The sequence below is a fragment of the Myotis daubentonii genome, chromosome 7, assembly GCF_963259705.1.
Source record: "Myotis daubentonii chromosome 7, mMyoDau2.1, whole genome shotgun sequence".
Classification (NCBI taxonomy): Eukaryota; Metazoa; Chordata; class Mammalia; order Chiroptera; family Vespertilionidae; genus Myotis; species Myotis daubentonii.
The window spans coordinates 36,529,800-36,545,536 of NC_081846.1; the positions used below are offsets into that span (position 1 = coordinate 36,529,800).

The window sequence follows — 15,737 nt, forward strand, 5'->3', positions numbered from 1 at the left end:
GCACACACACATGTGAGCGCGCACGTGCACCTGTTTCTGGACTCTGTACTGTTCCCTTCATCTATTCATTTATTCTAGTATTACTACCACAGTGCTTTCATTGCCATAATTTTGTAATATGCTTTTGTATTTGGGAGGGCAAATGTTCTTATATTACTTTTTTTCAAAAATCTTTGGCTATTACTCATTAATTATACTGAGATTCACTTGAATTTTTACAAAAGCACCAACTAATTTGGGGGAAGCTGGTATCTTGACATACTAAATCTTTCTTGTTAACTAAGTCAAGTTTCAGTGTTACCTTCTATATCATACATTCTGAAACAGGTAACTCGCGGTTCTTTGTATCCACCACTACCATCCTTTGAAGATGACAGAAGCAGAATTATTTATCAGAAAATAATGTGCAGAGAGTGTGATGGGTGTGGAACTTCCCTTTGATTGTAAAACACAGCTGTTTCCCAGACCATTGGGAACTGAACTGATAACCTGATTCGCAAGAAGCTTATACATGAATTGGATTTAATAATCACAAACTTTTCAGTCATTTTCTTACCTTTTCTGCATCTTGCGCTTCCTTTACACTATACTGTAAAACTTCACATTTTTCACTGTAGATAAAGAGGAAAGCCAGTGTAAATTTTCCAAGCTTACATTACTGTACAAACGAGCACTTAATCTTGAAGTTGCCACTGCGAACAGGCACAGGTCACATTCTTGAACTGGGCGCTGGGCTGGGCCTGCACTGGCCACCATGGCCTGACTAGGTCAGGAGGACAAGTTACAAGCAAGAATGTGCCCATGACGGACAGTGACAACAGCAGGTCTGCTCCTGCCTTCCCTGCTGCTTCCACCCCACACGCGTGAGAAACCAGAGCCACCTGTGTCTACAGAAGGCAGGGCACACAAGTCACCTGCACTGCTATGCAGACTGTCTCCAGAGGCTGCACTCATTTAAAAAAAAGTACAAAGGAGGCCAGGGCCTCAGTGAGACTCGTGCACTGACAGCAGCCCAGTGGTCATGGTGGACACACACATAGATTACCTGAGCTGCTAGAATCTAGAATTTCAGAGCAAATGAACCAACAAAATAAGCTCTTTCAATCAAACTATGCAACAGGACAGCAACTCCCTTCCCTTTGTCCTTGGCACTGAAAAGCCATGGTTGGATCCCAGAGAAAAGGGGACAACAGAGTGCCATTTACTCTGCCACTTCCTCTCGACACGGCCATTAGAGACCTGCTCACCCAGCAGGAGATGACTGAAAGCTGCAGGCTGGTAAGACTATACCTTACCAGTGAAGAGGCTGCCTGCTTCCATCTCCAGACCAACTAGACGGAAACCCTAGGCCACACCTGGCCAGAGGCCAGCAAGGCCACCCATTAGAGCCCACTCCTGAAGGGGACAGCAGAATGCCGAAGATGGACTATGCTTCCCACAGATTGTCCACAGAGCAGACACAGGGACATTTTCTCATTTAGGTGTCCCTACACCAGCGCACTGTCCTATTCATGGGCTGTAACCTATAGAATAAATACCTTAAGAATTCACAAGCTGAAATCCACATGAGACCCACTACTATGGTGCCAAACATCACCACCTCTGCAGACCATGGTCAACAGGCTGCTGTTTCATTCACAGTTTTACTTCTGTGGTGTAAGAACTAGCTGTAGGCATACGTGTACGTGTGTGTGTGTGTGTGTGTGTGTGTGTTCTAACTTTTCCAGATGAACACCACACTATACCAGATTTTACAATGTTGCTCATGCTCCCTCCTGTCCACACTTGCCTCCTGCATGCATTTCTCACTCCTGACCCTGTTGTTTGAACAGACAGTCTGCACATGGATGAAGTTGATTCCACCCAGCAGCTCGTGGTATATGGATTTACAGGAGCCACTTAACCCAAACACTGATTAGATTCCATTTAAAGTATCCACAGATACAGCTTATCTTCACGCCTGTACCAGTTCCCTGAGCACCACCAAACAACCCTCCTAGGTCAGTGTGAATGTGTAGTTGCCACCTAAAGTAAAAATATGTGAGTTTTCTCATGCTGAAACCCATGATGAAATAGAGCTGGTTTACTTAAAGCATAAAAAAAATTTAAAACTATAAGACAAGAAATGTTTTGACAAAATAAGCAAACCAAAAAACAAACCAACCAACCAAAAACCCTGCCAAATCACACAGAAAAGTATGCTGTCATTCCTGCTTAACAGCAGATTAAACACTCAGACAACATCCCTGAACACACAGAGAGCTCCCCAGGCGGCGGGGCATCAGGACCTGTGTGTGAAAGACTGTGCTCTCATAGTCATGCCCTTGGCTCACCTCATTTCAGGAAGGAAGGTCTTCTTATAGGCGTTCTCAATGTCCTGAAGATAGGCAGAGGTGATCTTCATCTCATGTGGCTAAACAAACAGAAGTACAGGTGTGAAGGCTCAGCCTTCTCTGCTTTTACCTGTGCGTGTATGAACTGTGGACACAATCAGTGGACAGTGTTTTCTTAGAACTCGTGATGGGCGCTGCAGGGACTCTGGGTGATAGGAAGTGGCCTTGGGACGACTTAGGATTACTCTCATCTTCATCTCAGTGTCAAAAAGAAGGTCCTGCCCTGGCTGGTTTGGCTCAGTGGATAGAGCGTCGGCCTGCAGACTGAAGGGTCCTGAGTTCGGTTCCAGTCAAGGGCATAGGCACATGCCCGGGTTGTAGGCTCGATCCCCAGTAGGAGGTGTGCAGGAGGCAGCCAATCAATGATTCTCTCTCATCATCTCCCTCTCCCTCTCTGAAATCAATAAAAATACATTTAAAAAAAAAATGTCCTCCTTCCCCAGGAAAATGTTCCCTGTGGGAGTGACATTTCCAAACAGGAAGCAGTCCCAGGGCGAGTGGTCCTTATCAGTTACCCTTGTCCCCATTATGCTGCAGAGCCAGCGCCTCTAACCCAGTCCCAACCAAGGCCACAGAGTGTAAATGGATATGTGTGAGATGCTTACTCTTCAGTAAGCAGGAAAAGAGCTAAACAGACAGTAGTGGGATTCAGAAATCAGTTTTGATTCATAGGAAAATAAGAGGCATGAAATCCCCATTAGAGAGCAAAAGGTACATGGCCAAGGGAAGTCCTGTTAGCACACCTGTCTTACAGAATGGTTTAGAACAGTGGTCGCCAACCTTTCGGACCTCACGGACCACCAGTGGTCCAGGGACCACCGGTTGGCGACGGCTGGTTTAGAAGACGAAGGCAAAGGGGACAAGAGTGGGCTGGCACTAGGGACTGGAGGGCGCTGGTGGAGAGCAGCAACTGGCCAGGGGCCTTCAGTCCTTGTAAAAGTGCCTGCTCTCTCGGGGCCATGTGTGCCCCACCTTGTGAGCCTCAGCAGTCATTTCTGCCTCCTGCAGATGTCCCTGTGAGAGACAAGGAGGGTGCAGAAGAGAGATAGGCCTCAATGAAAAGCTGACTTACATCTCCCTTCTTCTGAATCTGAGCTTGGACCTCTGGAACGGGCATGTCGATGTAGATCACCACGTGAGGAGGTAGGTACTCGCAGATGGTCACTTTCTTCACCTCGTTGTAGTGGTCCACACCTGGCACACACAAGAGAGGCGCCATCTGTCATCCAATAGTCCAACGTAGGTGTTTCTAAAACATACCCTTCTTCAAACACAAGGACAAAGGCATATGCACTTCTCAGAGCCAGTCGGCTGTCAGTGCAGCTGCACACCAGCCGTGGGATGGCTCTGCAGGTGCCAGTGGCCCTAGCACAGCAACCCTGCAGTTCCACAGTCCTAGAGTACCAGGCCCAGAGAGATCATGCTGGGATGCAAACCCTGACTTTAACAGCCTTAGGATTTTTAAATGCATCTTGGACACACTTAACACATTGTGGACAGATCACGAGAATGCTCACTTCATATTACACAGTGTTTTACAAAGCATATTTTAAAAAGATATTAGCTTGTAAGAACATGTAATAAATAACTTCAAAATGCAAGGGGTATTTAATTTTAAAGCGTGCCTTTAACATTTATGTAAAACGTTTTTTGTACTAGTTCAATAGAAACTTACCTGGCCATTGGGTAAAGCTAGCACTAAAACTACTTACTTCCTAGGCACCAGGAATGGGTCATATACACCTCTTATATGTGTATTTATTTCTTCATCATAACAGATCTTCTCTAAGGAGTAAAAGACACCACCCTTGCCCACACAGGAACACTATCAAGAAAGCATGGTCTGCACATTGTCACATGGTGGAAACTTCCAGAAGTGGCAAACTTTGTGATCACACTAAGATGCATGGAAAGAAAACTATCTTGCTCTAAAGCAAACACTCAGGTGACCACTCCTGGCAGCTCCGGTTTTCAAGGCAATTCAGGGCAGGCCGCTGGTCCAAGGCAGCTGGGAAACGCGAGAGGCCAGTGAGGAGGTGGAATCAGAGTGAATGGCCAAGGCTCACCGTGGATGCTGCTCCCCTGACCATAACCACCCAACATCTGTCCATGCAGAGAACACGCGGCCTTGAGTTTGCTTCCCATCCATTCACCCTGGAACCAGGCCCATCACTCCCATATCAGGTTGGAGCTCCCTGCAGCTGCTTCCTCTATATTCCTGTTCCTGCTCCCATTTCTTAGGAAATCTCACCTCCTTGTACGCCACCCACATGCAAGTGATCTCTTTCCCCCAACCCAGCACTGCAATGACTCTTGCTGTGGCACTCATGACTGTCCCCACTACCCTACGACTGTCCACCACTACCCTACTGGTCCTGTGTGTATTTCTGACCATTCAGTCGCAATTCTGCACTGGCCTTCCTTCCTGGAACCCGGAAGCCCCGAAGGATTACAGTCTCAGGCCTCACCTCTCACTCTGTGGGCTCTGTAGTGCTGACCCCCCACACTCATCTCCAGCCCAGACCACTGCTCAGGACTTTAGCTCAGACACGCAGCTGCCTTAAGGACATCACCACAGCTCTCTCACAAGAATCTGACTCGGCATGCCCAGCTGCTGCCCTTGAGGGTCCTCCTCCCTTGGTGACCCCGTCAGTCCAGGTAGGTCCACTTTTACTCTCCCACAGAGCTGACCCCAAGCTTACCATGTGCACCTGCTCTGTCTCAGATCCACCCACCTCAGCAGGCTGCCCCACTGCCCCGTGTGGCCCTCACCCTATGGTACACTCGTCCTCCTCCAATTTCCTCTCACCAGACATCCCTCCAGATACATGAACTCAAATCTCACCACATCCCTCACATGCCTAAAACACTACAGGGGCTCCTCAGTCCTTTCAGGAAAAGTCCTAGCGACCAAGCTGAGGGGCAGCCCCTCCTCGTGCACCGTCCTCACTCACCCTGCTACACTGTGCATGGCTCGCCAGGGTTCACTCTCTAAGGTCACCACACACCATGTCCCAGCTGGTTAGACGTCCTGTATGCTTCCACAGCACCCCAACAATACCAAGGACCCACACGCATTTTACTGCAACTAGCCACCTGTGCTGCTTTAACACTGCCTCCCCACTGCAGGACAGGGGAGCCTCTGATACATCTTCATCTCCCTGGCACCTGAGACAGAGCCTGCACACAGCCTGCCCTCCAGAAGGCTGCTGACCGACTCTAACTGCCACTCAGTATGTCCAGCAGGGGTTGGTACCGTGGTCAGAGGCCAGGGCTCTGGCTGCTCCTTGTACAGGCATGCAGTGGACACCCTCAACAGCAGGGCAGACAGGCACACAGGAGCAGACAGCCTGGCCTCACTCATCACTGGCGTGCCTCCGCCCTCCCCCATTCACTAACCAACAATGCTTACTCTGCCCTCCAGAGATGAGCCACCCCCACCTCCCCTCCAGCAGGCAGAGCACACAGGAAAAGGTCCATGGGCAGACTGACATGGCCTTTCCCCAGCCCCACCCCTCCCTGCCCCACCCCGCCCAGCACACTCCTGGGTACAATAACCTGGCCCGGCAGGGCAGGCTTCTATCACCTCTTGTGGTCAGATGACCTTTACCCAGGTCTTTATTCCTGTCCACATGCCACTTGTCAGACTCTGACCAATGCCCCACACAGAGCTACTGTTCCTAAAAGCCTCAGTGCAGCACCCTGTTTGGAGAGAAAGGGTGATGATAATACCAGCTGTCACCAGGTATAGGCATAAGAGATGAAAGACACCTAATTACAAAATACACTAGAAAGTGCAGTTCAGGGAAATTAAATCTATTGACCAAAGAAAAATAGCTTAGGTAGCAGCTAGGCAGAGTAGAGAGACGGGGGGGGGGGGGGGGGGTTTCTTGGGGAAGGCCGTGTAGGAGTTGTGGGTTCAGCTGTGTGCTCACGGCCCAGGACACCACTCCGCTTTCACAGCAGATGTAGCCCTAAGGGAGAGAGGGTGGAGGAGCCATTTGTTTCCTGTGGAGTTACTAAATAATGGCAGACGTTCCCAGAATGCACACCAGCTAAAGGTGGTGTATCACAGCCCTGACGACCCAGGAGCTGGCTCAAGAAGGGACTCACACTGCCTCCGGATGTAGCCCTGCTTGTACATCGCATCCAGGAACACAAAGTCGCTGTAGATGGAGCGCTCCAACACGACACCCTGCCCTGTTTCAAGAAGGGAAACAGACACCAAAAATCAGACATGATGACTACAGCACTGGAAACGTGTAATTTCATTTTAGAAAGGGGGGAAAAGTTATTTACAAGTCCAAATATTTTCAAAAGAACATAGATACACTTCTAAGTGGGAACTGATTTTCAAACAGTATTTTTTTAGTTTGGGCAAGAAACCATACTGCTTCATTGTGTCAGCTGCAACAAAAGCATCTGATTACTAGAAAGTATTTCCGCTTTAAACCACAGATTTCCCCGCCCACCATGCCCATCACAATCCTGCACCTGCCCCAACCTTGGTAAGACCAGGCTCCTCCTCAGGTCCCCTCCGGCCAATACCCCAGTCACAGCTAACTGCCAGCTTTCTCCCAAAGGCATTCCTATCTAACTACTTAGCACCACTCCTGCAGCGACCCTCCCAGTACAAGCCTCCTCACCTCTGACCGGGCCAGGCTCCAGCTCAGTTCCCGCCCACCTGCCCGCCAGCCTCAGGCTGCTCTCACTCACCCACAGAGGCATTTCCAAACTGCAGCCAGATCCTGTCACCCCTCCACTCAAACTCTCAATAGCTTCCTCTCCTTCAGGGGAAAAACCAACAACTGACCATCTCGCCCAGGCTACTTCTCTGGCCTCCTGCCCCTCAACTCCCAGCCTCGTTCACTGCACTCCCACGTGATGGCCTCCTGAATGTCACTACAGCACACAGCGGCTCTCCATGCTCAGAGTGCTGGTCCCCAGGGGCTCCCGGCCCATTTCCCTGCACCCAGTCCTGCAGTGCTGGACAAAGGCCTCCCCTGACCTTCCCATCTGGAAGAATAGCCTCCAGCCCGGCTCCAAACCCCTTTCTCCCTGCACCCACCACTCACTACCTGACATGGCATCAATTTTTGCCTTTTACTCCGTGTCTCACCTACTAAAATGTAAGCCCCAGGCGTGGGGACTGACTTCCTGTGGTAGCCCCTAGTTCCTAGAACACAGCTGGCACTCACTAAATATTTAATGAACACATTAGTATAGCACAAAAGGAAACAAGTTTTCATTTAAAAGGTTTCTTTTTAAGAAATGGGGAGTCCTGAGGCAGGGCTGAAGTATGCTTCAGGAAGAACCTGGCGTGAATGGAGTGTCACTAATGCCTGCAGGCTTCACGTGGCTCCTGTGGCTGGTCCTGGCACAGAGCATCAAGGCCACATTGTTTAATCAGGAGCAGAGTTGACCAAAATCAGGGCTTACGTTCATAGAAGAAAAAGTATCACTAATAACATGTTAGAAAAGTAAGATAATAGCTAGGCCCTCTGAAACCAATTAAAGAGCATTATCCTGCATCTCATTGTGCAATCTGTGTATGTGGGACCTGCCAGAACATAGACAGGGTCTCTCAAATGCAGGCTTCTGAACCATCATCATCAGTGACCTGTGCTCACGCTCAGACCCCATGAAGCAGAACCTCTAGGTCAGCGGTTCTCAACCTGTGGGTCGCGACCCCTTTGGTGGTCGAACGACCCTTTCACAGGGGTCGCCTAAGACCATCCTGCATATCAGATATTTACATTACGATTCAGAACAGTAGCAACATTACAGTTATGAAGTAGCAACAAAAATAATTTTATGGTTGGGTCACAACATGAAGAACTGTATTTAAAGGGCCAGAAGGTTGAGAACCACTGCTCTAGGTGGCAGCTGGGCTCTTCGTAAATAAGCTCACCAGATAACTGATAGTCGATTGGTGTGGCAACCATGTACTGGTACAGTGGCTGGTACAAACCACCCATCTCACACATAGCATCTGTTTCTGTGCGAGAACGCAGGACTGCTTGGGCTTGTGACTGTGGCCGTGTACCAGTGCTGCATCCGTCTTCTGAGTCTCAGGGTGTTCTGGGGACCAAGTCTCACCCATGTGCAAGTTACCAGGAGGATGAAGCAGCCCGGCCTGAATTCCAACCTTATTCTGCATTCCCAACAACTGTGGTCTTGCCCCATTTGTCCCGAGTCCCTCCATCTCCTGTACTTATCCCTGGTACTTGCCCCCAAGACTCTGAGCCTTGCCTGCCCCAGTACATAGCCCTTGTCCACTTCATACCTGCTTCATGTAACTTTCAGGGGCACCCCCCCCCCCCTTGCTGTGTATGCCATCTCCTCCACCACTGCCATCATCCAGATGGTTAACTTCCACCCTCTGGAGTGATGGTTAATTCCAGCCCATCTCTGAGCTTCAGTGACAACCCTATTTTGTTGCAACCCTACCTCTGTCTGGCACATGGCTCCACTTCCTCCCAGTCATTTGGAGGTCCTTTTTTCCCCTTCTTTGTTTTGACAAATGTGCCAGACAAATTCCATATAATCCATAAATCTCACTCCAATACACAAAAGTTAAATAATATGAAGTGAATTTATTCTAAAACGACGATCACATGGGTCTTGGGAAATTTATGATCTTATGGAAAGAGAGAAGTTGCTTCATCAGATGCCCTTAAGGAAAAACTCACTAGTGGCAATCTAAAGTGGCTGAGTTCCAGAACAGGGTTCAAGTGCAGAACACGCTCACCAGCTACCTGGCCATGGATACTGCACCTGTGCTCAGCAAGTGTTCCAAGGCGTCTGCGTACTGCAGGAGACGACTGGCATACAGCCAGGACTGCAGACGGTAACTGTTGCCATCATTACTTTTGGGATCATCGTAGAACTTCTCCAAACTGCAGTTGCCACTATACTGTACGTCCAGGGGTTTTCCATCCCCCGTGGTGCTGTCCACATAGTGTATTCCTGCTTCAGGAAAGTGCTTCAAGCCTGAGGAGAGACAGACCACATGAAAAGAGAGGTGGATGCTTCACACCCTATCAGCAAGCAGCATGCACTAACAGGAACCCCCATCTGAACACCAGCACTGAGGCTCACTGGTGAGGACCTGGGGACAGTAACATGCACACCAAAGACACAGGTGTGCTCAAGGGAGCACTAAAGACACTGAATACATGTCTGAAACAGGCGTGAGAGAAGCATGTCGGCTCAGAGGTTTCACTGCAACAAGCCTCCCTGCACCCCCACCCCATATGAACTCAACCCACAACTATGGGAGTCCCGTGTGCAAGCAAGCAGGTGCTCGTTAAGGATCACAGGAAGGTATGGGAGTAGGAGAGGGGGCTGGCACCTGGCTTTGCTCTAAAGAGCTTTGTGCAGTTGGCTTCATACTGAGTTTACCCATCTGTGATGACTGCCTTTATATGCCCCGTTTCAGAGGCTATTATAAAGCTCAAGTAAGACAGCTCGTGTCAAAGTGCACCATTTCCATCAAACTGAGAATGGCAAGGATTTTTTAATTTTCCAAATATGAAAGTTAAAAACAGCTTTTTTATAAATATTTTTAAATGCAAAATACCTACCTTAGACCAATTCTACCTAGCCAATATTAAAGTAAAATCAACCTCAGAGAAGCAACCATACATCGGAGAAAATATTGTCATTCTGCATGACACAGATTCATACCTAGTTTCTCTGCTATTGCTTTTGCAAGCTTGCCTTTTCCAGAACATATATTGCCATCGACGGTTATCACTTTGCTGAATTTTGTCAGTTTTTTTGATGTTTTGTCGCCAAATATGAATGCCAAAGGGCCAAACTGTCTCTGGCCCTGTACACTCGTATGGATTCCTCCCTGAAAAACACAACAACACATGTGGGCATGCTAGCTGCTGCAGGCACGAGCAGCTATTAGGTAAAAGGCCAAGAAGGCCGTTGGTTATAAAAATGCCAATATCTACAACTTTACTACCTATTTGTTTAATTACAGGTTTCCCCGTCCCACCCCCAAGGTAAATTCTTAAGGACAGGGGATTATGTTTAATAAAAATTGGATAGATGAAAGTAAGGCAGAGTGTAGGGAGAGTGGGGGGGAGGGGGGGAGAAAGGTAGGAAGGACATAAAGAACATTTCTCCAGTCTAGTCTGTCCGGATTGCCTCACTGTCTTCAAACAGCTCCACTAGGTGTCCTGATAATTCCTCAAAGATAACAGACCTAAAACTGAGATGTGGCATCCACACCCTGCACCCAACTCTGATCCCTCAGAAGCTCTCTTTTCCACTACCAACCAAGGGAAACAGCGCACGTATGGAGTCATCTTTCACATGCTCCTCCTTCCTCCAACTCCACAATCACTCACAAAATCCTACTGATCCTGCGTCACCTTCCTATCCCACGGATCCACAGATGTCCTCACCTCTCTCACCCACAATGCAAACACCTGCCTCATCTCCTGTCTTCAATACCCCCAATCTATTTTTTGCACTAAAACCATAACAATCCCTCCAACGCCCGCGGGCACACACGCACACAGAGAAATACAATCGAAGGGCAAAGTGACTAGCAAGCCACAGCCACCCAGCGATGTATTCCCAAGTTTCCAGCCACAGTTGTGCTTCTCCGGACCCCCCGCGTGCAGTGCCAGCCGTCCCTGTTGGCGACCACGGGGGTCCCCTCGTCCTCCCAAATCCAGCCCAAACGCCTTCGGCTCTGCGTCAGGCCCCGCCCGGGCTGGGTGTCAGAGCCGCTACGCGACCCAGTGCAGCGGGGAGCGCGCGCCGGGCTCCTTCGCGCGCACCGCACCTGCTCGTGCGTCCGCGCACCGCACACCTGCCCGGGGTACGGGGCCTGCAGACCGGCCTCCCACACCAGGGCAGCGGGCGGCCGGTTCGCCTCGGGCCCCTGGGATAAAGAGGCCGGGGAAGTTCGCGGCCCCTGAGGTCTGTCCGCGAATCGGCACCGGGGGCAGAGGCGTCCCCCCGAGACAGACACGGAGAGCCGCCGCCCAGAGGCCCGGGGACAGGGGAAGGGGTGGGGCCGGGAGGGCAGGCCGGACCCCCCGCCCGCCGCCGCCTCACCGAGCGCTGGGCCACCGCCGCGAGGCCCCGCGCGGACGCGGACACGGGAGCCAGTCTCAACAGGGTCAAGGCCATAGCTCCGCCGTCAGCACCAGCTCAAGGACCTGAGGGGACGCGGTCGCGCGGGGTCTTCTTTCGGGGCCGGCGCGCCGCCGTGACGTCACGACAAGGTGCCCTCGCGCTGCCTGTTGGGAACATCACGCAGGGCGCAGGCGCGGAGAGCGTGCCTTGGCGGTGGGGCCGCCGTCTGCGCCGCGCGACCTGATACCCTTAGTCTCTGCCTCGTCCCGCTCTCGCAGGCCCCTCCGAGCCGGCGTCCGCATCTCCTCTTTGAAAATGTCTGCAGCTCGGAGACCACCGAGGCTGGGCAGGCGGCCGGGGGCTGGCCGGGGAGGGAGCCAGGGCGCCTGAGCCGCCGGAACCAGGGGCGGTGGGCGGGCCTTCCCGCCCAGTCACGTGCGGTGCTATCGATGGATGTTTCTCTGATGTGATAATTCCTGCTTGTCTCAAATAGGGTTACAGCCCGGTAAATGTCAAAAATGCACTTAGTACCCCCAACCCCCTGAACATTGTAGCTTCGCCTAAATCACCTTAAAGGTGCTCAGAACACAGAGCACAGTCCAGTGTTCGTTGTTGACCCTCCCGATCGCATGGCTGGCGAAGCTGCCTCTGCCCGCATCACAACACTGGGCCGTCTATCACTAGCTGGGGAAAGATCCACACTCCAAGCACGGCTTCTGCTGGATGCGCAGCGCTTCCGCACTTGGCCAGGCAGGGCCCCGGTACAGATTCCCAGTTCCCAATGCCAGAGGAGTCGCCGTGGTATTGGAACTGTTCAGTATCTTGGTGGTGATGGACTTACGCGTCCTAAATGAATAGAGCAGCGGTTCTCAACCTGTGGGTCATGACCGCTTTGGCGGTCGAATGACCCTTTCACAGGGGTCGCCTAAGACCATCCTGCGTATCAGATATTTACATTACAATTCATAACAGTAGCAACATTACAGTTATGAAGTAGCAACGAAAATAATTTTATGGTTGCTTCACAACATGAGGAACTGTATTTAAAGGGCCAGAAGGTTGAGAACCACTGGAATAGAGGGATATATGCCTTGTCCTCAGAATTGTAAAGACAACAAAGAAGGTCTATAGATTCAGCACAATCTCAATAAAAATCCAACTAATTTTTTCTTCTGTTTAAATGGACAAGCTGATTCTAAAATGCATACTCCCACCTTTACTTAGGAAATGCTAATATAACCAAGCCCAATGGTGAAGAGAAAGAACAATGACAGAGGACTTACTTCCAGATATCAAGATATATGAAAAGCTATAGTAATTGCGACAGCATAGCGTTGCTGCAGGAATAGACAGAGAGACAAATGGACAGAATAAGGAGTCCAAAAGAGATGAGGATGGATGGATGGGTAGGCATTTGGTTATGAAGAGTGACATTTCAGAGAGATTTCCGTAGGGCCATGCCCCATCCCGGCATCCCTTTAAGAGTCCAGTTTTCTATTGCCCACCTCCCTGGTCACAGAGCCGGGTTATCGGCCACTGCCCAAGAGTGAGTGAACACTCCCACACAGGACACCCACTGTTGTTTAATTCTTCCATCACGGCAAGGAAACCAGCATGCGATTCAGCCCCACTGAGCTAGCTGGCTTCTGCCTTCTTCAATCAGGGTTCTCCATCAGCTGGTCATAGGGTAGCTAAACTTCCAAACATGCTGTCCTTCCACCTCAAACCCTCATCTCGTTGGTCAATCAAGAGCTGATCATAGGACACTGCCCATGTGGCAGCAGAACCTGGCAGCCCCTCAAGTGGTTCTGAAGAACCCCCTCACATGCCTCCTGGGCACTGCTCTCCTTATCATAGTGTCTCTAACATCACCCAAGACATGATGGTTATTTTGAGTTTCAAGATTACTTTCTGTCCTCAGTCCTAGGGACACTTTCAGTCAATGCCTAATAGCAAGCTAGTAATTGTCTCTCATATAGTGATCAGTGATCACCCTACCCCTGCACCTGGAAATGTTTTGGTCCAAAATCCCAGTGGTTGCCGCTGGGTGGCACTCATGGGCTTTAGCTATGAGCAAGTCTGCAGGAGTGTGAGTTGCTGGTTCCTCCAGATCACATCCCTTGGGGATCATCAGGGCCAAGGGCATCCATAGAGATATTTGGACAACCTACTGTTCAGGCCACCACTCGAATTTGGCCTTCTCTTGGGGAGGGGTAGGTGCTGGCAACATTCCCAGATGTGAAACATGCAACCTCCAAAATCAAGACAACCCAGCCACACACTGTTTCTTCCTTATTCCAGGGAGAGGCGATGGATGAAGTTATTTTCCGTTGCCTGTGGGATGTTGAGGGTGGCTTCTGCTTGTGTTATTTCTAAGAATTTCGGCCAGTGGGAGGGCCCTTGGATCTTTGCTGGTTTATCAAGCAGACTCTGTTAGTCACCTGTATCAGCATTAACTTAAGTCAGTCCCCACCTGCTCTCCAGTTTCTGATATCATGATATCAACGTAGTGTTTTATTACACTCAGACCCTGCATCAAGTCCAAATCCCTTCTAACCAACTTACGACAGTAAGCTGCTGAGTTCTGAGAGCTATGTGGCTGTTGGATAAATGTGAATTGGGATCCTCCCCACATGCAGGCAAGCTGCGGCTGGCTCCTTCCTGAGACTGCAGAAAAGCATTTGCAAAAGGCGCCCGTGATACAAGTCTCCTTTAGCGTGCCGTAAGTTTCGCACTATTGAAGCCACAGTGATAACTGCTGACGCTAACAGGAGAACTGCTGATCCAAATCTGGAGTCTGCTGTCAGTCTCCACAAGCCGCTGCCTTTCCCACAGGCCACATGGCACTGTTACACAGAGACTCTGATTCCACGCATTCCAGCTTCTAACATGTTGCTTATTAAAGTGCTAATCTCCTTGTGTCCACTAGGTAGGTGTTCTATGCTGTTTCAAATTAACAACCTGTGCAGGCTCAGGCAAGTCTATGTACTCCCGTGTAGTATGTCTAATTAATACTGACCGAAGGGTGAACATCCATGCCTGCTGTTTTATAATACTAGGTAAGGGACGTGCTCCCTGGTCAGACATAATATCTGTCTCAACAATACATTCATGCAGAGGAGATGCAGCCACTCAATGAAGTGCATTCAAACATTCCAGTTCTTATAACTTCCACCTTAATCCCAGCCTTCCAGTCCAGCTCCATGTCTCCCCATCCAACTGTATCTCCCATTTTGACTTTACCAATGGGATATGGAACCACAGCATTGGGCTTTCACATCCAGAAGCACCAGAAAAGATTTTTCTCCACCCGCTGGCCATTATCCCACACATGCATATGCCTTCGGTTGAGCTAGAAGACGCTGACCCTTTGCAGGCCTCATCCTGAAGACTGAAAAATACTGATAAGAGAAACACTAAGTAATATAACACATTGTTAAAAGAAAATAACAAAGGCCTACAATTAAATGGAAAGATATACCATGTTCATGGATTAAATTTTTCAATGTTGTCAAGATGCTAATTCTCTCCAAATTTATTTATAAATTTCAAACATTAACAATCAAAATCCCAGCAGGCTTTAGAAATTTAAAATCTTACTCTAAGATTTTTATAGAAAGAAAAGGTCCTAGGAGAGTCAAAATCATTTTCGAAAAAGAAACTAAATTTGAAGGGTATCTACTACCTAATTCAAGAACTACTGTAAATTCACAGTCATCAAGTTACCATGAAATTGGCATATAGATATATAGTATATACTATAAACAGAACAAACTATATATAAACAGAATGTACTATAACCTAGAAATTGTCCATGTATAAATGGTAAATTAATCTTTGAGAAAAGTGTCAAGGTGGAGAAAGGGTAGACGTTTTGACAAATAATCCTGGAACAATGGAAATTTTAAAAAATTAATTTAGAGTAAATACGTGTGTTTGGGGGCTTTTAATATCTTACCAAATACCATGTTTACTGTAGATTTTTCTTAATTGGAATGTTCCTTCTGATACAACTTTATGAAGTTATAATTTATTTATAAATGTAAAGTTCTATGAGCTTTGTCAAATGAATATAGTTGGGCAGTATGACCACAACCAAGATCAAACATTCGATCATCCATTCAGATTCCTTATTGGCGATCTGTGTCTCACCAAACCCAAAGATCCCAGATGAAAGCAATGCCGTCTCGATTGTGAGCTAGAACGTCTGTATTACGTGGGAAGGCAGATTCCGCTCTAAGT

General features: G+C 49.0%; 1 protein-coding gene across 2 annotated transcripts in view; it reads right to left on the reverse strand.

Annotated features, from left to right (window-relative positions):
- Positions 1 to 11,637, reverse strand: part of NDUFA10 (NADH:ubiquinone oxidoreductase subunit A10) — a 29,405-nt gene extending 17,768 nt beyond the window's left edge. Inside the window, exons 1-7 of one of the 2 annotated variants that reach the window (XM_059703773.1) lie at positions 11,475 to 11,633; positions 10,083 to 10,251; positions 9,171 to 9,386; positions 6,507 to 6,593; positions 3,466 to 3,587; positions 2,334 to 2,413; positions 557 to 611 (exon numbers count right to left, since the gene is read on the reverse strand). In XM_059703773.1, the coding sequence (XP_059559756.1) occupies positions 557 to 611; positions 2,334 to 2,413; positions 3,466 to 3,587; positions 6,507 to 6,593; positions 9,171 to 9,386; positions 10,083 to 10,251; positions 11,475 to 11,549 (804 nt within the window). In that variant the 5' untranslated portion in view covers positions 11,550 to 11,633. Of the gene's footprint in view, positions 1 to 556; positions 612 to 2,333; positions 2,414 to 3,465; positions 3,588 to 6,506; positions 6,594 to 9,170; positions 9,387 to 10,082; positions 10,252 to 11,474 lie in introns of both variants that reach the window. The other variant, XM_059703774.1, reaches the window with a different exon arrangement.
- Positions 11,638 to 15,737: the final 4,100 nt, after the last annotated feature.